At 40.4% G+C, this 23975-nt stretch overlaps 1 protein-coding gene across 2 annotated transcripts in view; it reads left to right on the top strand.

Moving 5' to 3' along the window:
- Positions 1 to 1572: 1572 nt before the first annotated feature.
- Cad74A (cadherin 74A) overlaps positions 1573 to 23975 on the top strand; it is a 107460-nt gene continuing 85057 nt past the window's right edge. For both annotated transcript variants that reach the window (XM_050195934.2, XM_055063207.1), the window contains exons 1-19: positions 1573 to 2493; positions 3019 to 3142; positions 3238 to 3327; positions 3412 to 3611; positions 3724 to 3813; positions 3916 to 4014; positions 4553 to 4687; positions 4752 to 4880; positions 5577 to 5655; positions 9310 to 9455; positions 9694 to 9882; positions 11145 to 11312; positions 12320 to 12475; positions 12571 to 12638; positions 16617 to 16866; positions 18002 to 18244; positions 18343 to 18415; positions 21871 to 22049; positions 23237 to 23363. In XM_050195934.2, the coding sequence (XP_050051891.1) occupies positions 3076 to 3142; positions 3238 to 3327; positions 3412 to 3611; positions 3724 to 3813; positions 3916 to 4014; positions 4553 to 4687; positions 4752 to 4880; positions 5577 to 5655; positions 9310 to 9455; positions 9694 to 9882; positions 11145 to 11312; positions 12320 to 12475; positions 12571 to 12638; positions 16617 to 16866; positions 18002 to 18244; positions 18343 to 18415; positions 21871 to 22049; positions 23237 to 23363 (2488 nt within the window). In that variant the 5' untranslated portion in view covers positions 1573 to 2493; positions 3019 to 3075. The remainder of the gene's footprint in view (positions 2494 to 3018; positions 3143 to 3237; positions 3328 to 3411; positions 3612 to 3723; positions 3814 to 3915; positions 4015 to 4552; positions 4688 to 4751; positions 4881 to 5576; positions 5656 to 9309; positions 9456 to 9693; positions 9883 to 11144; positions 11313 to 12319; positions 12476 to 12570; positions 12639 to 16616; positions 16867 to 18001; positions 18245 to 18342; positions 18416 to 21870; positions 22050 to 23236; positions 23364 to 23975) is intronic.

Raw genomic sequence — 23975 nt, 5'->3', positions numbered from 1 at the left:
AGGCTGCTGCTGCTGCTGATATATACATATATATATATATATATATATATATATATATATATATATATATATATATATATATATATATTTGTGGCTGAGGAAATCACACTGGCCCCAGTAGTAAAATGAAGAAATAGAGAGTACGACGTGCGTTGAATTAGCACAGTATATTTCACTGACGTTTTGGCTGGTGGACCAGCCTTTGTCAAACTCAGAATCATGCTAATTCAAAGTACGTCGTACTCTCTTTTTCTTCATTATATATATATATATATATATATATATATATATATATAGGTCGCGAGATCAAATCCCGGGCGCGGTGGCTGCATTTCGATGGGGATGAAATGCAAAAATGGCTGTGTATATATATATATATATATATATATATATATATATATATATATATATATATATACATATATATATATACATTAGTGGCACGAGCATCGAGTAAAAGCTTTGCATCAAGTGACACTCTTGTTTCTTGCGCAGCACTTCCGGTTCAGCTCCTGAGGCGACTGGGGAGGAAATTCAAAATAAATGAGAAAAAAAATAGAAAAAATAGTACAGTACAAAATTCATGGATTTCATTAGAGATATGATATCAGATCATAATTTTAGTTAAAAGTTGAGTAACTGAAATGTCTGTAATATTTAGAAATCACCGCACACAAAAGCAAAGAATCGTAGACTTTAGAGACCCGCTACGTGAGCACGAATTTGGAGAAATTTCTGGGAAAGCGGAAGTAGAAAGTGGAAGTAATGGCATCGCTAATGAGATCACACACAAGAAGGTGGCATACTATTTAACCGGTTAACTAATGGAAAACAGTTGCCTCCGAGTTCAGTTCGTGCATTGCGTTCGCCTAAACTTAACTTAAAGGACACCAACGACGAGGTGCGAGTGCCACTAAGAGACACCTAAGTCAAAGATTAGGGTGCCTACCATTTTTTAATTTTTAAAAAATTCTGCATGTTTTACGTGCCCCCCCACTCCCCCAAAAAAGTAGATAACTGCGATATCATTATGAGGAACACCGTAGCGTAGGACTCCGGATCAATTTCGACCTCCTGGGGTTCTTTGGCGTGCACCTAATTAATTATACACAGCCATTTTTGCATTTCATCCCCATCGAAATGCAGCCACCGCGCCCGGGATTTGATCTCGCGACCTATATATATATATATAATGTGTGTGTGTGTAAACGAGAGAAGAAAGGTGAACCGAGGGGCTCACTTTTGTTAATCATGAACATAAAGCCAAGAGACAATGAAGCCAAGGAAAGCATTGAGGAATTAGCTGTAGTTGAAATGTCGCATGCGTTGTCGCGTGCGTTGCACTATACCGATACGGCTATGTTACTCGTCCGTTAGCTTGGATATATATATATATATATATATATATATATATACGTTTGTTGCCGGAACATTTCCTAACTTTGAGCTCTTATGCTACAAGTACTGTCCTTCTCGTGACTTCTTGTGATAAGTACTGTCCTAGAGTTTCAGTAGGGCAGAAAGCGGCACTGGTTGGAATGGGTGCATATTGAAATAAAGTTTCATGCCGATAATTTTATTACGAAATTATATTTACGGACGGGTCATATTTCATGTCTTCATTCTTTCAGACACCATCCTCGTACAACGCAGTATTGCAACAAACCGGTTGCACATGACTCCGACTCTACACGCGTTCCTTTGCGAGACCGAAACCAAGCAATGCGGCTAGCCACAGATGCATCCGACCTCCGTACACCCGGCTGCATTTCAGACATTACCAACTGGACTACTAGCAGCAAGCGAACGGTTCGCGCGCGCACGGCGTCCACTACTGTAGCAGCCGTCCGCTGTTGGCCGCTGACGTAATCGTCGCGAGGAAGTCGGCGGCGCCTGAGTTGGGAAGGCGAAGAATTCCAGGCTCAACCGGGCCCCCGGAACCCTCTCCGCCCACCCTCTCACCGGTTCCTTCCCAGTGTGGGTCAAGTCATGGTGGCGGAAAACCGGTTTAGTGCGTTGACTGGCGGCAAGTGGAAGCCTTGGGAACTGCCGCCCTTCTGCAGAGCGCGGCGCATAGGCTGTTCCGAGCTGCGACGCAGTTTCCGCGTTCACCTTACACTTGGTGGAAGGAAGAGGACCAACAGGTGAGAAGGGCGGAAAAGCAACAGTATACTTCGCCCGTTCGGCGCGTCAACCCGCGTTGAGGACGTCGCCGCCAAGAAGGTGTCTCCCACGCCGCATTCATCGATCGTCGCTGCTGTGCGAGTCTCGGCTGCTCGCCGTGCACTTTCGCGGCTGATTGCATTGAAGGTCATGTTTTCAAGAATGGCAGCGTCTTGAGCCTGGCCGGAAGATCAGTGCGTTATGCTGGTCCTGCTCATCGGTGCTTGTGCTGGTCAGTGAATGCGTGTGATTATTTGCACCACTCCTGGATATTGCCTGGTTGTCACCCCTCAGTGAAATACTCGATGGCCTAAAGAAGTGCCGATTGATGTAAGTTTGGGTCGGGAAAAACGAGTCTGCATGTTTTTGTCACCGCGTCACTTTCAAATATGCCGCGATTGTTGCTCTTGCGCCGTGTGATTTAGATACTACTGCTTCATCGTATGATATCGCATTGACCTTCCGAAATACAAGGCATACAATTTCATGTCATGGCCACAGAGTAATAAGGTGCCTTGTGCAAGTGTATATGCTTCTACAAGTTTGCTTGTGGGGGATAAATAATCAGAGATATAAACAAGCAACAACAAACAGCACAAGTCTGGCGCCGGGGGTTGCGAGATTTAAATGACCGGTTTTGCGGAGCGACGTAAGGAAAGAGAGAGCTACCACGTAAAAATATACGTGCGCCTATGTAACCTTGGCTTCTTTGCCGCGACGCTTTGGGCAGCAAGAAATGTGGAATGTGGTCCCCTCGCTGCAGCATTTCTCCGAGTGACAACATTACTGATGCATGCGTATATGCACGTCACATGGTCATAACAATACAGTGCATTAACAAAAATGTCGTTTCAGATGAGGTGATGGTTCGAATGAAAGGACGTAGCAGTAGGAGAGCTTTGTAACAACAGCATGACTGTAGAAACAACATTTGTCCCACATCTGATATGGAGGTGGTTGACCATAATTTTGTTTATAGGTAAGCACATTTTGACTCGAAGTGCTAAACATTAGCTTTAGTAACTACGATGCACTGTTATGCAACAATAATTTTGAATGTCAAAGTATTTTCAGGCAAGTGCCAAGGTCAGGCAAATGCCCCTCCAGAATTTCTAGTCGGTGGAAACATGGAAAAGTTTTCGTTGCGGGAGGACACTCCAGTCGGTAGGCCACTTTCAATAGTTAATGTGCGAATCACTTTTCATTGAACTGCTTTGGACTAAAAATAATGCAGCATGGCTGTTTCAGGTGCATCTGTCTATACACTGAGGGCCATAGATCCAGAACACACTAAAGTTTCCTACTATATCAGTGGAGGAACCTTTAGCGTAAATAAAGATACAGGAGTTGTGCGGCTTACAAGGCCACTGGACAGAGAAGAGGAAAGCACTTTTGATGTCATTGTAAGCGTCACTGATGAAAAGATACAAGGCCAGAAGGCCAACACGGTAAGCACAGTTGCAATGAAGATGGGATCTGAATTAGTGATGAGTTCTTAATGATGGAAAAGGGACACTGATTGTACTTTTATGGTTTGTGCTATCATCGTTGGCATTGCAGGTTTCACTACAAAGGGAGATAAACATTCTTGACTACAATGACAACCCTCCAGTGTTTGAAAATGGACCTTATACATTTCATGTTGATGAGGTAAAGAATTTTGTCATGTACCACTTTTTGTAACATTTAAAAGCATGATACATTTGCTTAATGGTCATACTAAATATGAGTATATGACCTTCTTTAAAACAGGATACTCAAGTTGGAACAACAATTTACCGAAATGTTATTGTAACGGATGCTGACTTGGGAATCAATGCTGACGTTGAGGTTTCATGCCAGGAACACCTGGTAAGCATGACACTTGAACATTTTCCCAAGATGAACTCTTGTCACATCTTTGGTATCAAATGTAGAAAGCACCTGCTTTCCTTAAACACGTAAGAGACATTTGAGATAGCATTGTTTTATAAGGCAGGAATCATCTGAGTTTGTTTTTTCTTTTACTACTGAAAGCTCAAGTGGGAGTTAACTTTTCCCAACATTACTGTAACATGAGCTCACACATATGCCTTGTACTTGTAAATGTACCAAGTGCAGTACACGAAGTGCCAATATGCCAAGATACAGCCACCTGCATAAATGAATGTTTCATTACAAAAGCAAATGACGCCTTTTCATTTTCTAGTATTAAATTATTGTAACCCTTGTATCTTCACTTTATCACCCATGCTGCCATACATCAGGTTTCAGATTGGCATTACGTTATCAAGCAGTTTTTTTTAAAATCTTCATTGATACCATATTGAATTGAGTACTATTTTTTGTCATGACCCAATAGTTTAATAGTTTTCCTTCTAACATTTGCACATATTTTCTCTATTTCCAGACACCAGTGACATGTAATCTATTTGGTTTGAAGCAAGTTCGCCTTGGCATGGGACGATTCCTTCAAGAAATCATTTTGAAGAAATCCCTTGATTATGAAGAGCAGACAACCTATGTTATGAGTCTACTTGCAAATGTCAGTAGTTTCAGTGATGATGATAGTCGTGCAGTACAGGAGAATCATACTTTGTTATTTTCAGGACCTTGCAATGGAAAATCGAATGAATTCAACAGCTGATGTTATTATCAAAGTGAATGATGTCCAGGACCAGCCACCACTGTTTGTGGCAGATTCATACTCTGTAACTGTAGCTGAAAATAGCCCTGAGGTAAAGTAAATTTTCTTATCTTGGTAAAAAAGCTGTATTGTATGAAAATAACTGTGATTGCCATCATGTAATTGTGGGGGGAACCAGCTGTTAGTGTTTTGTTGCCCATTTTAGCATTAATTTTGCATTATTGACTACTACCTGGGAAACAAATATTTTAGTATTGTATACTACTATGGGGGGGGGGGACTTATAATTAAATAATTACCAGCTATGATTACATGTGGGCTTTTACATGTTGTGCAATATGAGCAAAAAAGCATGCCTCACAATATGTAGCTCTATCCCTTTCTGTTAAAATGCTTACACACCATTTGGTAAATGTCACAGCGAAGACCTTGCGTGCGCTTGAAAAATTAATGTTCTTTTACATCGATCTTGTAATGTTCTCCAAAGCCACAAAAGCAGGTTTTTAAATGTGTGACGATGCTTGCAGTAATGAATTTACAACCTTAGCTGAACTTGATAATTCCAGAGGTTCTTTTCGCAATATTTCTATGCTAGAGGCCTTTTGCAGGTGTTTTTGTTTAGCTCAAGGAATCAAAATGCGAGGTAAATAAAACATGTGAAATTATAGCTGGTTCAGTTAAAAAACGGAATGTTAATGAAAAGCATTCATGGCAGCTTTTGTAACTATTGTAAATAAGAGTGGGAAAGATGGGGGAAATAATTACATCATGTGCTTTCTCATGGCAGGGCACCTCGGTTCTCTTGGCCTCGGCCCATGATGCAGATGCTGGATTTAGAAGGCTTTTGTCTTTCAAGGTGGTTAATGGTATGTTCAGCTCTAGTTCTTCCTCTTCGGTAGTTGGAAAATGTTTAGCTAAGTTGCACAAATGCCAGTGTTTCTCTAATTTGAATGTTTAAGTTGAAAATAACTTTGCATTGCACTAAAAAAAGTGATCCTTGTGAACTTAGTGTCAAACTTGGGGAAATTATAAAGTTTAGCGTAGGGTTGTCACCTGCAGTTACGGCTGCGGCCACCTCCAACCATAATGCAAGCTATGTAGTTCACGCTGTGCATGCACCTGCCTGGTGCAGCATGGATTAGCTGTCATGTCCGAAGCACACTTGGCGTTTGGGTGGTACTTGTAATGGGAAGTGGTTAAGTTATATGCTAAAGCTTTCTAGTTGTATTTGTTTAATGAAACTAAATACGATGGATGTTCAAGCATCCAATAAACTTTAGTAGGGGTGCATGAATATTCTAAATCTTTCTTATGGCAAATCAAATATTGTCCTATTTGACTAGGTCCTTGAATTGAATAGTCACTATTCGATTAGGTCCTCAAATTGAATAGTCACTATTTGAAAATCCAAATATTCTTCAAATAGTTTTGAAATTTTTTATGTCATTGACTCTACATGATTAAACATGAAATTGAAGCAAAAATGTCATCTCATCTACATTGGACATAACTTAAAAGCACTTCCTGTTGGGCTAGTTGGTAGCTGTTCATTATAAAATATAAAGGCGCCAAATAAACAGACACACACAAGAGAAGAGAACGGGACAGGGCGCCACTCGCAACTGTTTTATTCACAGAACGCAGGCACGTATATACCGTAGGTCAACACATGCGCACAGAGCAAACTTTCATTCACGCATCTAATCAAACATTTATGACACACAACGCTCAAGAAACCTCTTCTCGGCCTTATATAATGATAACGAAGTTTCGCTAATGCACAAGCTGCCATTCTTGCCTATGTGATAGGCTTCAACCAGTTCCCTTGCTCTAGTATCAGTACTTCGGGCAAGAATCCGCACATCTGAAAAACGTGGTTCACAAGAGCGTGAGGGACAGGTCCCTAAGCACATCGGGACCTGTCCCTCACGCTTGTCAGAAAATTGTCAGAAAATTTCCTGTTGAGGTATAAATTGCCTGACAAACCATAACTGTAAATATTATCAGGTAAACTTTCCGTGTTGAGTAGTCTGGATTGGAATCATGCTGCATATTTATGAAGGGCATGTAAATTTCACTGCTGTATTTTGCTTGGCAGGATACAATCTTAGCTCTGCTCTGTGAATAGGTATGTACTGTAATTATTCATGTTGCATGTCTGTCTAGGTGCTCGAGGTGAAGTTTCACAAAACACGTTGGACATTGTCATTGACACTCAATTTTTCTTTTTTGTGTGTGTGGGATTGTGCCGTTGAGCATGGGTATTCTTTTTATTTTGGGGAGGGGCAGTTCATATATGTGTATATTTGTAAGTTGAATTTGTAATTGTGCATTTGTGATTACATATTGCTGTTTATATATATATATATATATATATATATATATATATATATATATATATTGTTTTTCTAAGCTGCCACTATATGTTCCAGATCCATCATTCTACTTATTGTGGCTTTTTGTATATGGTCATTTCCACAATTTACTTGCAAATATAGAGATTGAGTCTAGATAAACTGCTGAGTTCACTAAGCTGAGGCATGCGGCACATTAAAGTTAATGAAGATTAATGCAAGGTACCTTATTTTTATTCTTCATTGGAGCATTGTTGGTATGACTGCCTTTTAGGTGAAGCCTAAAAAATGCTTTAGGTTTCACTTCAATGGTATGATACACAAGTGCACGGGACTCTTCTTTTTTCGCCAAAGTTTCAATGAAAATTTCCAAATGACATTTACAGTAGCAGGCTATTGCACTAAAGTCACTTACTAATGGTACATAGATATTTTTATGGTTACATAGCACTCACGTTCACCTTCTTGTCGTAACGACGACATCGCCAATGCTTGTAGAAATTTGTAGCACCATGAACATTTATGCATATGTGCCCAGTGCAAAATGTTGCAGCACATAGTTTTGATGTTGTTTACTCTAACATGTTTTAGGCAAATTAATGATCATATGCTTCAGACTCAGTACTGCAGTGGTAGTTGCGGAGTTTCTCAGTATTTTATCATTCATCAGATACATTGAAGAACTCTGGTAATGGGCATCAGCATTCAGAATCGGACAATGACAAGAAAGCTTTTTCTATCTGAATTTTGTAGTGTCTATTTTCATACATACGTTGATTGGAAGTTGTTTGTCTAATATTTTACATTATTGCACGGAAACCCAAAGTTGTTTATATTGATTGCTGTCTGACATAACGGTGAGCAAGAACACACAAAGCAAGCGCTGGTTATGTATGTCCTTGCTTATCCTTAGCTGCACTGGTGTTGCATTGTTGTCCATCCACCGTGGTTGCTCAGTGGCTATGGTGTTGGGCTGCAGAGCACGAGGTCGCGGGATCGAATCCCGGCCACGGCAGCCGCATTTCGATGGGGGCGAAATGCGAAAACACCCGTGTACTTAGATTTAGGTGCACGTTAAAGAACCCCAGGTGGTCGAAATTTCAGGAGTCCTCCACTACGGCGTGCCTCATAATCAGAAGGTGGTTTTGGCACGTAAAACCCCATAATTAAATTTTTTTTTGTTGCATTGTTGTCCAAAGCAATTGATTTTCTGTACTTTGCTTCAACGTTGAATGACTTCCTTTGCTTCTCTTGATACTTAGTTAAAGGATCATGGAGTTTTTTTCTATGTATTTCCATGGCATTACTTTTAAAATGGCATCTTTTGAAGGATAGCTGCAGACTGTTTCAATCGGCCCTTAAGAGGAAGCTTTAGCTCGGGTGCGCCTATCTAAATACGTGTAAAAGGAGAATTAGTTTTTCTTGACAACAACTGCACCAAATTTGACGAGGTTTGTTGCATTTAAAAGAAAAACTTAAAATCTAGCGACTGTTGGTTCCAAATTTTTGAGTTAGGCCGTCAATTTTTTAATTAAAAATGGGCATAAATTGAACATATTTAGTAAACAAAACTATCAAGTTTACAACTATATAACCCAGCAAGGAAAAATGATAGCACAATTCTGTGAATTGCATCTGATAGTACATCTAAAGTGGACAAAATTTATGTTACACATGAATCTGAAAAAATTCGGTAATATGAAAATGCAGCTTTTGCAGAACCCTTGTACTCAACGTAAAAAACTCACATAAGATATAAATCGACATATTGCATTTTCCGCTTTTAATGATCTAATGGATGCCGTTTACAGAAGCGCAATATCTGTTCTTGGTGCAGAGCTGGTAATTTATAAACTTTGTACGTCAATTTTTTTTCGAACTTGCGCAATCTTTGAATTTCTTTTAACAAAATTCAGGCCCCAAATCGAAATTCCGCTTCCAACAGTCACTAGAATTGAACTTTCTCTCATCAAATACAACAAACTTCATTAAAATCTGTCAAGGGTTATCTCCGAAAAGCATTTTTGCGTTTTACATGTACTTGAATAGGTCGCATCGGAGTTAGGCCTGAGCTAAAGCTTCCTTTTAAGAATCTCTGTCTTATACATGCAGTGCACACTTTACTGGACATATGTTTTATGTGTTGCCTGTCTTGATACATTTTAGATACCAAGGGATACTTCAGGTTAGGGACAGTGGACGTTGATGACAATGGCATTCACCATGTTGTGGTGGAGACTTCTGATGTGACAATCGACCGGGAAGATGCCGACATTGAAAAAAGTGGTGGACTCTACAGCTTTCAGTTGCAGGTATTGCTGAATTTCTGCTTTGGTTGGCTAAATACACTTTACAAACAAATACTGCCACTGAGTGGTACATTTGGTAATACATAACTCTTAAGTGAATTTCATTACTGTGGTTTCTAATTTTGTTATGCAACTTTGAAGGAAAATTGTGGACAAGTGAAGGGATGAAGACTTCAATAAATTCAATTGCAAAAAAAGGGCTAGCGAAGTTAGTTTCCTGAAAAAAATGTTTGCTTTGCAGGCAGTTGAAATGGTTGATGGTGTTCCAAAGGGTGAAATGGCCATGTCGGATGTCAACATTGTCATCACAGATACTGATGATCATTTGCCCGAGTTCAACAGCCACAACTTCAGCGTCATCATATCTGAGGACACACCAGAAAGCTCTGCCATCCCAGGCCTTGACATGGTTGTCAATGATAATGACGTTGTAAGTTGATATTCTGTCAGTATATGCATATTTGTTAAAATGGTCTTCTAAACTCTGCCCTTTAACTTAGGCAACTGTAAATGTTGTGACGAGAACAGCTTACAAGCAGGGCGGAACAGCTGGTACATGTTCCTTAGCACGTGGTAAAAAACGCAGTCGCTGCCTCCACTCATTTGTACTTTATGTTGAAGGTGTGCATGAAAAGGCTGATGGTTGCATACAACTATGTATGCTTTATCTGGGTGGAATGGTTACAGTGTTTGCAGGCTTTCTTTGGACAAATTTCAATAAATAATGATACGCAGATCTAGGCAAACATGCTTTGAAATTTTATCGTGATACAGGTGCAACACACAAAGTTGAAAAGTATTTGAGATACAGATCTAAGACATTAGGCTGATTATTTTTACACAGTACAATGCAATTTCTGTATTAAGGTACAGGCGCCGACAAAAGTGGTATACTCCACGCAGCAGGAGCCGGAGCAACGGCAAACTGCATCGCAACGCCATCTACAGGCAGCATCTGGAATCGAGACTGTCAATGGGTGCGCTTTATTATCTGCAAGCATGTCGCTTGACCCATGTCACTGTTTCGCGCTTCAGCTCGCCAAAATGCTGAGCGACGCCACTGCAGTAGCAACCTGCATGGAGTATACCACTTTTGTCGGCGCCTGTATATGCGTATGTACCTCTCTATAGCTCCATCATAGAGACCACTGCATGTTAACTCCTGCCAGCAGACCTTGCTCATTTTGAATTTTCTGTATTATTATGTATCAATTTTTTCCAACATTCTAACTTAAATTACTACATTGCTATTTTGCAACAATCTATGTGGCTTGCAGTAGTTGCGTCAGATTTATGCAGGTCTGCTGCATGATGGAATGACAAAACAAACAAATATTTACAAACGAATGCATATTTTCTGTGTACCTGGGTAGGAAACAATAGTGTTAACTCAGTTTGTGTCGATAATATATAATATAAAACAAAATTTGTTATTAGATGAGCTACTATAGTAAATTATTTAGGGTGCACAGAGGCTTGCTAATGATCTTGAATGATTTAATGTGAACTAAATGCACACTAGCTTGGACATTGGACTGTAAATAGTACTACTGTAGGATAATAAAATACGTAAATTATTTTTGGTTTACCATTTTATACTGAGCTGCTGATGAATATGCAATGGCCATATTTCTTATTGTTCTTTTTTTTTGCTACTGGCAGTGTGAAATTTGAAGGCTTTTTGTTGCACAGGGTGAAAATGCAAGATTTGGCCTGACCCTGCGAAATGTCAACAACTCCGATGGAGTCTTCTCTGTGTACCCACCATCAGCAGTCGGTCGCACTCCTGTGCTCATCAAAGTTGCTGATGCTAGCCGGCTTGATTATGAAGATGAAAATGCCCGCATGTTTGTGTTTGAGGTTAGTAAATGCTAGAAAATCCTGCTGTCACAGTGCATATGACAAACAAGTTGTATACTTTGTTTGACCTACAGGATTTGCAAGAACTTAAAGGAGTGCCTGCCATGCTTCCCGCTGATAGTGTGCCACAGGTTCAGTGCACTTAGTAGGCTCAAAAAATTTTAAAAAGACAGAAGTAAGTTAAATGGTTGCACTGCCTCTGGAAAAATAAACACTGCAGGTTGACAATCATGGCTATGTCATTAATGGTGCCCTTGTTATGTATGTTTCATTGCACACATTGAAATGGTTATTTGTCATGCAGTCACCAAAATTGGGCAGTGTTTACTTATTATTCATGTTTTTCTCCATCAACATCCTACTGCCTTATGAGGCACTGCTCAATGTGAAATGTGAAAATAAATCTACCCTCATGTAGTTCTCATATTTGCCATACCTGCAATATGAAAATCGATTAGGTAACTGGTGTTCATTCTCATGTTATGACCAGGAATCTTGGTTAATTTCATCAGGCTTTCATGATCAGGTGTTCATCATGGCATTCATGACAGGCTGTGGGAGAAAATAGCACTTTTGGAAGTGCATATTTGTGTTTCTATATTCGTTTGCTAGCTAAGCATAAGGTCTGAATATTAAAAATGAAGTACTTACTGGCGTGCTGCTTCTGCCTCGCAGCAAACTTGCAGCTGGGACATCAGGGATATTATGTAGCATTAATTCACTGTGCCTCTGCTCTGTGCTTTACTTTTACTGATGCATGAATTCTCATTTTCTTAATATGTACTCAGCATATTCAGTTCATGATGAATATGCTGCATGTTTAAGGAGTTGTATTATAGTCATAAGACAGCAGAAAGATGCAATGATGCTACAATCTTAGGTCTGAAAGTGTCTTCAAGAGTGTATTTTTCCTCATGTTGATTTTGGATGCCAAGCTGTATTACGTACATGATCAGTCTAAACATACTTACGGAGGTGCTGTGTTTCTGCTTTGGTGTGCATTGCAGGTTGTTGCATCACAGCATGGATTTGAAGTTGCAAGTGCCACTGTTACTGTAGCTCTATCTGATGCCAATGATAATGGGCCCATGTTTGAGAATGAGCAATACCTGATACAGGTACCTGAGAATGCAAGAAATGGCATGACCATTTTCTCTCTTGAGGTAGGAAGAAAAAATGTAGCATCCAACTTTCACAATGTCAGCTGTTTGACTTAGCAGTGCAGGCTGACTTTGTGATTTTTTGTGTCTTGTTTCAGGCGTATGATGCTGACAGTGGACCATTTGGGAAACTTTCATACTCTATGAAAGGCTACGGATCAGAAAAGTAGGCATCTTCATTTCTTTCTACCTTTCTCAGATACAGTTGACTGCTGTTAATTCAACATTGACTGTACTGCATGAATTCATTGAATTATCTGTTAGATCTAATTAAAGAGCATAATGCTGAATAAAGTTTCAGCCGTTTTATTTGCCAAGTAGTCTAGCCTACGATCATGTGCTGTTGTTTGTGCCTAAACACATGCTTGAGCTAGCATAGCACAGAGTGCATTCATGTAATTAAATGTGTCTTCAGCTGGGCGTCATGCAGGTACATCTCTGCAGTAGTGAGTACTGCGCCCAATCATTAAGTATCTCACAGAACTGTGCACTTTCACGTCCCTGTTGACATTGATGAGACCTTCTAATGAGATGCTACTGTGATTTGGTCGAAGGTCAGTGTTCTTGGCAGGAGGTACCATCTCTGAAATGACATTGGTGCCTCTGAAGCCGTCTTGTAAATAAGCTTCTTACAGGCCCTTGTGCCGTTTTTGCTGTTCTAGCCTTCCACTGTAAAAAGAGATAAAGCAGATGCAGTGACTGCTGTGTGCAGACTTTTGCTGTCCTGTTTGGATATTTGACGAGAATGTTCCTTTTTTCCTTCTCCAAGTCCACTTATCCAGTTTAAGTGCAAGATAGAGTTTCCTCAGCTGCACTCTTATTCCTTTCTATTATATTTGTCTTTTTGCCCAGAAACATTGCATTCAATACCCTGGTAGTCACTCTGGTGGGATATTTACATTGCCAAGGGCAGTGCATGTAGGCCTGTGCACACATTAGGCAAGGCTGAATTGACTAAAACGTGCCATTGTTTTGGGGATGGGATAGGAGAAGGCTTGGCCTTCAAAAATATGTTGCTGCTAGCTGGTACTTTTTGGTACGATTAAATTAAGCAACCAATTGAATTGACTGCCATCAAATGATCACAAGTCAAATGCATGAGTCTGATATTACTGTGAAGATATGCTTTCATCTCCTAATGATTACGTATAGCTTTTTTGTATTAAAGCGATGTGTTTGCACAGTAGTGCTTTATTATTAGCTTTGATGGTGTGGAACATGATTGAAGAACAGCCTTATTGGAGGAACTATATTTTCAGCTAGGTAGTGTGCTTCTCATGTGGATAATATGTGCTGTCTTTATGAAAAGGTCTTGAGAGTGAGACCGTTTTCCTTTGATGCTTAACGTCCTTATAAAATCCAAAAGGGGGGCGCTTGCTGAAATCAATGTAACAAAAACCTGTTCTAGCGTTATTGCTTATACCTTTGCAACCATGCTACCCATGCACTTTACTTTGTTGTCATTGTGTAGAGTAAGAAAGCCATTACCCGATCATGCATGGATCACATGCACCGATAGTTCCATTGTCATGCCACTCATGATGCAATTGGAGCTAAATTTACCCTCTCTATCTGCGTTCAGAGAGTTGTAGCTTGGTTGCATACTTTTGTCGATCTGAGTGGGAGTGGTCGCATTTGAGAGAGCTTACTCAGTAACATGCATAATCCATGAAACTCAAACCTGTGCTTATCAGGAGCTACAAGGCCTACTAAGTATGCAATCTTTTGCAGAAATTTCACGCTTGCTCGGCTATGGTGCCCCCGAGATTGACATATAGGGTGCATAAATGGTGTTAAGATATTTGAGCAGCGAGACAGAGGGATACGCATCCCCTTTCACCACGACGGAGCATTTCCATCTCTACAGGGAGTGCAAGCGCAATAGATTGAGACGAGCGAAGGAGTCCGAACCATCTACAAGTGTGGCGGGCTCAAGCACTGCAGGGCAGCCTCGGGCTCCACCAGCAAGGGGGGGTCATTTCTTTACCCTAGTGCCTAGACACCCTCTGCAAAACAAATAGGACCCCTATGAATAGGGAGCGGGCATGATTGCAAAATTAGATCATAAGACCCCAACTAGCTGTAACATGAGTTAGGCATGTACTCTTTCTAACGTGTGAATAAATGTAACTTGTGTATTTGGTTACGCCATTTCTGTACCTTAGTGCCCATACACTGTCTGCAACAAGCGCACGATGTTTCGTGTACCCCATTGTGGCTACATCCCTGATGCAGCCTACCCAAGTTTTTTTATGAGATGGTAGGTCAGCTAAGAAAACAGATAAGGGTGAAAATGATCCTTTATGCATTTACGTATTTGCGGATATTTTTTTCACTCCAAACTTTGGGGGGCTCTTGCTTAAACTCAGGTCCTAACTCTAGAGTTACTTCAGGCCTTGTTTTCTTCACTCCTAAAGGAAGTGAGAAAATGTAGTGTTTTTGTGTGTGCAAGCTTAGTTGGCACATAATTTGAGCCTCTTTTTTCAACTCCAAAGGTACTCAGCTTTACTATGTATTTACATGTTTGGTATATTGCTTTGTAGTAATGCAATGGATGATGCCCTCCTCAGGTGTAATTACATGTGTGTTAAGGTAATACATGGTACCACCGAAAAGTAATCTCACGGAGTCAATTAAAAAAAAATTATTGATGAGATCGGTACAACACATTAAAAGGTTTCAAAATAGGCTCCTCTTGCATCGATGCATCGCTTTCAGCAAGATATTCAGGCATTGAAGACGTCACAGTAGGCCTCCTCCGGAATGTCCTTTAGAGCCTTGGAGCAAACCTCTTTGACTCTGTCAACTCTCCCAAAATGATGTCCTTTCAGGGGCGTTTTCAAGTGCAGAAACAAAAAGAAGTCTGGGGGAGCCACATCAGGACTGTAAGGCGGCTGGGAAAACGTTGGCACCTTTGAATCAACCAGGAAGGCAGTGTGGGCTGGCGCGTTGTCATGGTGAAGCTTCCAATTGTCTACGATGTCAGGCCAGATGCGATGACCTTTCGTTTGAGTCTCTTGAGCACTTTCACATTGTACCATGTGGCACAAACTAATGGTGGACAAGCCCCCTGATGTTAAAGAACACAATGAAAATCATCTTGACCTTTGACTTGCTCTTTCTGGCCTTGTGGCAAGGGAATGCCAAGATGTGCCACTCGGCACTTTGCCTTTTTGTTTTGGGGTTGTATTCAGACAACCAAGACTTGTCATCTGGGATGACACTGTCAAAAAAGTGGGGATCACTTTTATACAAGTCCCAACGTTCCTGGCATGTTTCAACTTGGCTCGATTTTTGGTCATCCATTAATACTTTGGGCACAATCTTCATGCACACTTTTTTGCATATGCAAATTATTTGTCAAAATCTCATGAACGTAATTTTTAGAATGTCTAATGTCTGTGCCGCTAACTGGACACTCGAACAACAGTCCAAGTTTAAAACGCCTTTCACACTTATCACATTTTCGATGGTAACGGTCGTTGATGGTCATCCAGTGCAGGCTTCATCACTGACCTCTTCACGATCTTCTAAAAAGGCCTTGTGCCACTGGTAGACTTGACGTTCCAACAAACAATTATCACCAAAGGAGATCTTTATCATAGTAAAAGTTTCTGCTGTAGACTTGCCAAGTTTCGCACACCCCTTGATGACAAGCCTTTGTTCCAACGAGTGCTGCATTATGGCTTGCGTGGGAAATCAAAACAAGTTTCACAGAAAAGCCTGTGCTTACTCTCCAGATGTTCGCAGACGATTGAGTGACTGCGCACGCATAAGCTGACTCCCCTCCACCAATCCCAACCGAGCTAATTTCCCCCTCCACTAATCCTAACCGGTCCTAGCGCGCTGCGATGTTTAGTCGCTTCAGAATACAATCACTGACATTAATTTTTGGACAAACCCAGTATGATGTAAGTATAAGTTGTAGTAGCTTTGAATGTAATCTTTGCCTAGCAGCCTTTGGTGTGCTTCAGCATATTTACGCATTGGAGTGCAGCCCATCATTAAGCCTATTGAAAGCACTTGTTGCAGACCTCAAAAATTGGTTTTAGAGATAGCATGGGCATTTTGTGTTCAGTAGTATGTTTTCTTTTTCTGTAATGATGCTTCATTTTTGTAAGACGCATTTGTTTCTCTTACACAGGTTCATGGTAGAAAAAGATACTGGGCGTATCAAGATTGCCTCCTGCAAAAATGGCTGCCTTGATTATGAGAGTGTTCCAAACTACTCCTTCACATATGAGGCACAAGATGGAGGTGGCAAGGTGTCCTCTGTGAACCTCTTTATACAAGTTGTGGACGTAAATGACAATGCACCCAAGTTCACCAAGGACAGCTATCTTGTAGACTTGGTGGAGGATGCTACTGAGTTCGCCTCGCCTGTCTTTGTTAAGGTATGTGAAAATGATGGAGAATTGTTGGTCTTTAAACATATGTTCATCGCAATTATAATGTGTTTGTCCATCTTCAGTGCTAATTCACTTGAAGAATTATGCAGGACGAACTAACTCGGCAGTTATCTCTTAGAGGAGTGCACTATTGCAACGCACATTAGCTGTACTTCGATGTCATAAAAGATCTAAGCTGGTCTTTGTGTACTAGTCATTTTCATGCTGTTTTATTGTAGACTATGGGCAGTCGTAAAGGAGTATATGATCGTTCCAGGGCTTGGAAACCTTGTCAAAATCAGTAGAGCTTTCTGTTTTGCTGACTGCTGCAGTCTGGATTGGATACATGGAATTTATGTGATGAAATTTTGCCTCACTGAATTGCTAGGAAATACTTGTGGTGGATGTGGTGCACAGCAACATGACTCTGAACTATATTGTATTACTAAATGTACAACACATAGGAAAAATGGCGCAACAGTTAGAATGAGCATTAGTAACTGCACCCACAACTACAAGTTCTGTTGTCTTGCCTTTTCCTCCTTGTTGCAGTGTGGTGTAATAGGCTATATCTTGTGCCACTTGAGTGAGATTTATCAGTAGTAGCATGCTGGGTAGCATGCTGCATAGCTATATATTCAGCCACGTGATGCGATAAATATAGCACTTTTATGCTGCTTAGTAGTGGAATCAAGGCTATAGCTTAAAAAAGAAATCGATGCTAGTTGTGTTTTGTCGCGCAGTATATAATAATAAACCAGCCATGAAGAGGAAGGTAAAACACAGGAAATGTCGAGAGCTGTTTTGAAAATTGCTCTCACAGATTTGAAGAGAAAGAGCAGAACTATGTTCTTCTAAATGTAGACAATGTCCACTTGACTTGCATAGCTTCACTGTCTGTTTCAGTGTCACCAGATTTTGCCATGCATTTGCTGTGCGTAGAAGTGAAGCAAGAAATTTTGTCGTGCAGGGGAACTGGATTTTTTACATTGCAAGAACCCTCGGGATTTGCCTGCTTATCGCTCACTGGTGTTGTTCCTTTGCTTGCCTCAGCTGTGATTATGGTGTTCTTGCAGTATGTTATTGAATAGCTTTGGTGAATCAGTTCACATAAACACTGCCACTGCCTTTTTATCTGCAGGCCACAGATGCTGATGGACCTAACCAAGGCAATGGTCGTGTTCAGTACATGATCAAAGCCACTAACCTCACTCGCCCAGAAGTGATTTCTATTCATGCTGAGACAGGTGAGCTCTCACTCTTGGGAAGCCTGAACATCACTGCAGCTCCATACGGTGCCACACGATTTGAAGTTATCATTCAAGCCACCGACTTTGGTGAACCACGACTTGCATCAGAAATTCCACTCATTATTCGGCTGAAGGTGAGAACTTTTGTTAATGAGGTGAAGTATGGTTTGTTTTTAAATTGCAGGTATTCTGTATGCTGGCATGCTCACTTTTCCCTGTGTTAAATTTTCAGAGGAAAAATGAAGGTGCCCCTTACTTTTTGAATGCCCCTTACAAAGCTAGTGTCAATGAAAATGCTAAACCAGGTAAGAATATTGCTTCTTGCTTTTTTTTTAGTATGCATGCTAGCAGTGCTTGTAATCAGTGATCGTCTGCATTTGACAAGGGCTGACATTCGGTCTTGTTCGTATGACTTCTTCACAAGTTTGTAGCACAGAAAAACACAAGTACAGGCTGGAGGAAACAGGATGAGTGCTATTCTTGTTTTTGCACTAATCCTGTTTTCTTACTGCCTGACCTTGTGGTGTTTCTTTTTTTTTAGCTATAAATTTGTGAAGTATTTTATATTGAGTAAGAACAGAAAGTTGCATAATAGAGTTACTAGAATTTTTATAGTATGATCATGCTACTGTATTCATTAAATATTGATGTATATAATCATGATATTTACTAATAATTAATTATAAGATTTAGCACTTACGTCACAAAATGAGTAGCCTACATACTGCACAGCCATTTAGCAACGCTGCATACACTATGCCACTTCTGCCCATGTTGGGGGCATCCCTCGCATTGTTTATGTAGCATGCACTCACATATGGAGTTTTGTGTGAAGAGTGAGCTTTTTTGGACCATATTAGTGTTATGGTTAGCAAGGGATCCTGCTGAGGTGCTTTCTCTGCAGCTGTGGCATTGATATAGAGAGTTTCAATCATGCGCTGTTTCAGGTATATATGAATCATTTTTTTGCTACAATGTGAAACATGATGTATGTTGCCGCAACATTGCATGTCATGCATGTCAGACATGTAACTGAATAGGGCACAATAAAAAGTGATGTGGCACTGTGCTGCATGAAATGAGGGTTCCAGGTAAAGAATTTGAAGTGTTCAGTTATTAACATGCAAGAGTAAAAATGAAGCTTTTTATTTTGAATTTGACTGTGTACCCATGTTTGCTCTATCTTATATATCTTTATGTTTTTTGTGCTAAGTACACTGAAGCACACATTGCAAACTTTTAGTGAGATGGAAGATAAATGAATGAAACTGGAAACTGAACTTTTCCTCATTATTGTCAATCTGTCTTACATTTACTATGAATTATTGATATAACGAAAGAAGAATGAAAAAAACAGCATTTCTTCTGGCCATCCTGTTTTCATTCTTATATTTCAGTTTTGTTAACATGTGCAAGCACGTTCACAAATTTGCAAACACTAGAGTCGCTTGCACTTTCTTTTCTTGAGCAGCTGTTATTTTGACCTGTCTTGTCACGTAGTTCTCTAAATCAGAGCTATTTTGCATTTGTTTTTTGCATTTAAAATTTTCTCAGGAGCACCTGTGATTACATCATAAGTATAATAAGGTTGTGAGCATTTATGTGTGTTTTAAGAGATACAAAATAAATGTGGCAGCTTGCCATATTTGTTTTGTACCTTCTTGATCATCCTTTTCTACATTTATTTTAGCCCATTGCATGATGAAAAAAGAATTTCTTTAACATGTTGGAAAATTAATGGTGCAAATAGTGTTGTTTATGTCTTTCTCCTTTTTCACTTGCCGTATGCATTGACAAGACCATGCCGATATTGTAGAGCACATCTTTGAAAGAAGGATAAAATGAACAGTAGTGGTGTGTTCAATTTGTTCTTTTTTCATTGTCCTGTTCTGTAATATGTTTGTGTGTAGGTGTGCATGCGTGTGTGTGCACATGTGTATGTGGGTTGTGGTATACATAGCTCACACATTGTTGTGAAAAGCACTGCATCATAAATCTGCAGATATGGTGTGAAGAAGCCAAAATTCATGGAGTGAATTGCAGTGTATAACAATATAAAAGATCCAAAATGAAGAAAGGGGCTTACAGATGGAATAGCACACTGTGGTATAAAGGTTATAAACAGGGATAAAGTGCTTCAGAAAGGCTGGCCAACATTTCGATAGGAGGGCCTATCTTCATCGAAGACAGCCTCATTATGCTCGGCATGTTAGATTTAAAGGGTTAGTGCAGTGACGTCACGTGCGGTTGTTGTCGGTGGCGGCTGGTTGTAAAGGGAGTGGCTGTGGTTGATCTGTGTGAAGAAATCAGCTTGAGGATTTAGCATATTGTCTTTTATGAACAATTTGCATGTGGCTGAGGCGCAGGTGTGCTCAAGAATGAGTGAGTGTAGGCTTGACATCATGCGTCCAGAAAAAATAAATGAATGTGGTCATGGCAACCATTTGTTTTCTTGCACACCGGCATTTTAGAGCGCTCACTGCGTTTGTGTGGAGAAGTTTTACCATGCTGGTTATCAATAAGCAGTAAAAATTGTAAAGTGATTGTGTACAAGAGGACTCGCAGGTTGTATAGGGAACCTTTATTGTTGTATGCAGTCCACCATTATGTTTCTGCTGATCAGTATGTACTGAAGGACCCGTGCTGTTTCAAAGTTCTGGCTTTGGAATGTTCCATCATAGTTGTGGGGATCAATTTTCCTGCAAATCCTCACCTGCTTGCATGTGTTGAGGGTCGTTTGCCAAGTTTGATTTCCAGGAGCTACTGTCGTGGCAAGAACACGACTTGTTACCGCATCGAAGCTGTACATCCGACACAAACCTTGCTTCGTGTTCCCTGGGGGAGTCAAATAAGTGAGCACACATCAGCAGGACACGCCTTGATTATAGCCTCCTTGTATCACCCTTTGGGCACCCTCTCGACTGTGAGCTATGAGCCACTCAGTGGTTACTCGCCGTGGCAGATGCCTCATATTGGGTGGTACACATAGTGATGTGGAATTGGGCTTGCACGAAGCTCACCCAGCAAGTGGGAGTCAGGAAGTGACGATAGCTCATCCACACTGTGCAGCATATAAAAGATGGTCAGAGTATGGATGACCCAAGATTAGCCCCAGATACATCACATGTATCTTGGGTTAGGTTGACTGGATGGGGGTTCGCCGATCTTGAGGCTTGAGAAGCCACAGAAATAAAGTTCCTATGTACAACTTGTGGTAGACCTGTTGAGCATTTGCCGGGGCAAGGAAGTGCTTTGTAGTTCAGAGCTCAGGGGTGAGAGGGTGTCTGAAGGGCAATTAGTGCCTGAGCAGGGTAATTATGTGAGAACAAGCATATTGCAAAAAACAAAAACGCTTGGTGCATTTTGAAAAACATCTAAGACTAACCTTGGCAGTGTTCACTTACTTGACCCAGAACTTTTGAAGTACCCTTTCTGATGCAAGTACTGCTGTGTTGTATGAATCAAACAACATTGCATTACTTATTTTGTAACAGTGGCAAACAAAAAAGGCATTAATGAAGATATTGTATTTCATGCCTTCCATTCATTCGTCATGTGGAAAGCTCCCTTCAAAAAACAGCCGCATCATCAGTACCACCTTGCGAGGCATTCTAGGTAATTTGGTTAGCTGGGCACTTCACATATTTTTATAAAATGTCAAATACTATGCTTGGACAGAAGCACTGCATATTTTGGGGGTATGTAACTCCTGCAGGCTTTCTTTTCCTTGTCATACATAACAGTGTCACATTTTTTACAGGAACTTCTGTTATCCAGTTAGTGGCCACTGACCCTGATGGCCCAGATGGGAACATCAGCTACTACATTGATTCTGGTGCCAGGGACAACTTTGTTCTAAACAAACTGACCGGAATCCTCAGTACATCAACGAATGCAAACTTAGACAGGGAGTTGAATGGAGACTCATACCACATTGTGGTAAGCTTTGTGGGGCTGCCATGCTTCTTGTTACCTGCTTTGTGTGTGCATACTGCACATACCTAAAAATGCATGTTGAATTTAATGTGCTTGCTTTTGTGTGTTCATGTTAAATAAGTGACAGTTCATTATTTGAGTGTTTTCTGTTTGCTATGTTTCTTTCTTCAGGAAACATGGCTATGTTAATCTGCAAGAAATAACACTTCACAATGAAAGTTGGTTGTGTAAAAATGAAAATTTGCTACCTGTAAATTTGACTATAATAAAATCATCAAAGTGCTGTACTGAAAATATTTCAATGACACAGAGCACAGATTGTCTGGTTTAGTGTCCCGAGTTTTCTAACAGGCAACAAGTGCAGCTTTAGCCTTTCTACGAGCTACTAAGCTAGATGCAGGGCTTTAGAGATGCCGGAACATTGTGGACTTGAACACATATATACGGACCTCCTTCTCACATCATCATCATCATCATCATCATCATCATCATCATCATGCATGATTTTTTTACTTCTCTTTTCCCCAGTGTAGAGTAACAGGCCAGGGCACGCTGTAGTTCATGCTCTCTGCCTTTCTGTAAATAAATTCTACTCTCTTGCTCTCTCTTTCTCTCTCTCTCTGAGGATTCTAGCATTCAAAATTAATCTTTTGTTGGCACATACCGAAAAATTAACCACCACGGGGGCCTGACACTCGTAGTGTTCTGCTGATGAGCACATGTTCAGATGTTCTGTTCTTGACAGAGGCTACTGCATTCCGATAGGATGTAGAATGTTACAGTGCCTATTTACTGTGCTTGTATGTTTTCTGTGTTTACTACGATTAGGTTGCATGCTAATAATTTCCAGCTGGCCAAAATGAACCCAGAGCCCTCTACTATGGCACGTCTCAGCCTGACTGTTGCTTTAGTGCATAAAGCATGGTCAGTTATTATACCAAAAAACACCAAGAACAGATTGGCTAGAATGAAACAGTACAGGCTTAGCACTTGCTTTATTCTATGTCAACCAATTCATCATCTTTACTTGCCAGAATTTTGGCACAGCAAAAGATGAGGGATGACAGAAGCAACATAAAAAGGCGCCCTCATCTTTTGCTGCGCCACAATGCTGTGCTGTGTGAGCACGCAATGTAATTGTTGTATGACAACATTTCTATGTGTGTGTATATATATATATATATCTACAGGTGTATGCTGTTGATGGAGGTGTGGTACCACAGAAAGCCTTTACAACAGTGACACTCTCTGTGCAAGATGTGAACAACAAGCCACCTGTTTTTTCAAAGGACAGTTATGTGCATTGGGTTACTGAAAGTATGTTCACTTTTTTTCGGGGGGGAAGTTGTAGTAAGGTTGGGTAGTAAGCTTTTCCAAGCGTGTGCATATTTGTGCCCATTATAAGGCTCTTGACCATATGGGCTCATAAGTCCTTTTCTTTGCCAACTGCTGCATGAAAGCACAATTAACTTATCTTTGAAAGCGTGCATGAACCAGAGAGTGAGAGTATCAGAGAAAGTTTTGCTACTTTATTATCTGATATCTTTCTCTAGAAGTTTTGTTAAATGGACGCTAAAGGGGGGCGAACATTGAATCAATTTAGGCTAAAACTATAGAAACTTCACGACATATAAAATCATGACTGAAGAGTCATATATTTCTACCATAACTCAAGTTGGCCTGCAATGGACAGCTGACATTTAGGCAATTTGGATTAGATGCATGGTGGAAAAACATTTCTATTCTTTCTTCATCAGTGTTTTTCTGCATGCAAAGAACAGGGTGATTTACATTGAATCCTATGCTGCATTGGTTATCATTGGAGGTCCGTTTCCAATGGTGGCTAGTGCCTGCTTTGAGTCAGAGGGCCACACAGAAGGCACCCCTCTACCATGGATACTATCACAAATAGAGCATTATGAATAACTA

The sequence above is a fragment of the Dermacentor andersoni genome, chromosome 1 (genome assembly GCF_023375885.2).
Source record: "Dermacentor andersoni chromosome 1, qqDerAnde1_hic_scaffold, whole genome shotgun sequence".
NCBI classification, from domain to species: domain Eukaryota; kingdom Metazoa; phylum Arthropoda; class Arachnida; order Ixodida; family Ixodidae; genus Dermacentor; species Dermacentor andersoni.
Note: the sequence above shows the minus strand (reverse complement) of the source record. Positions and strands in the feature narration are given on the sequence as shown.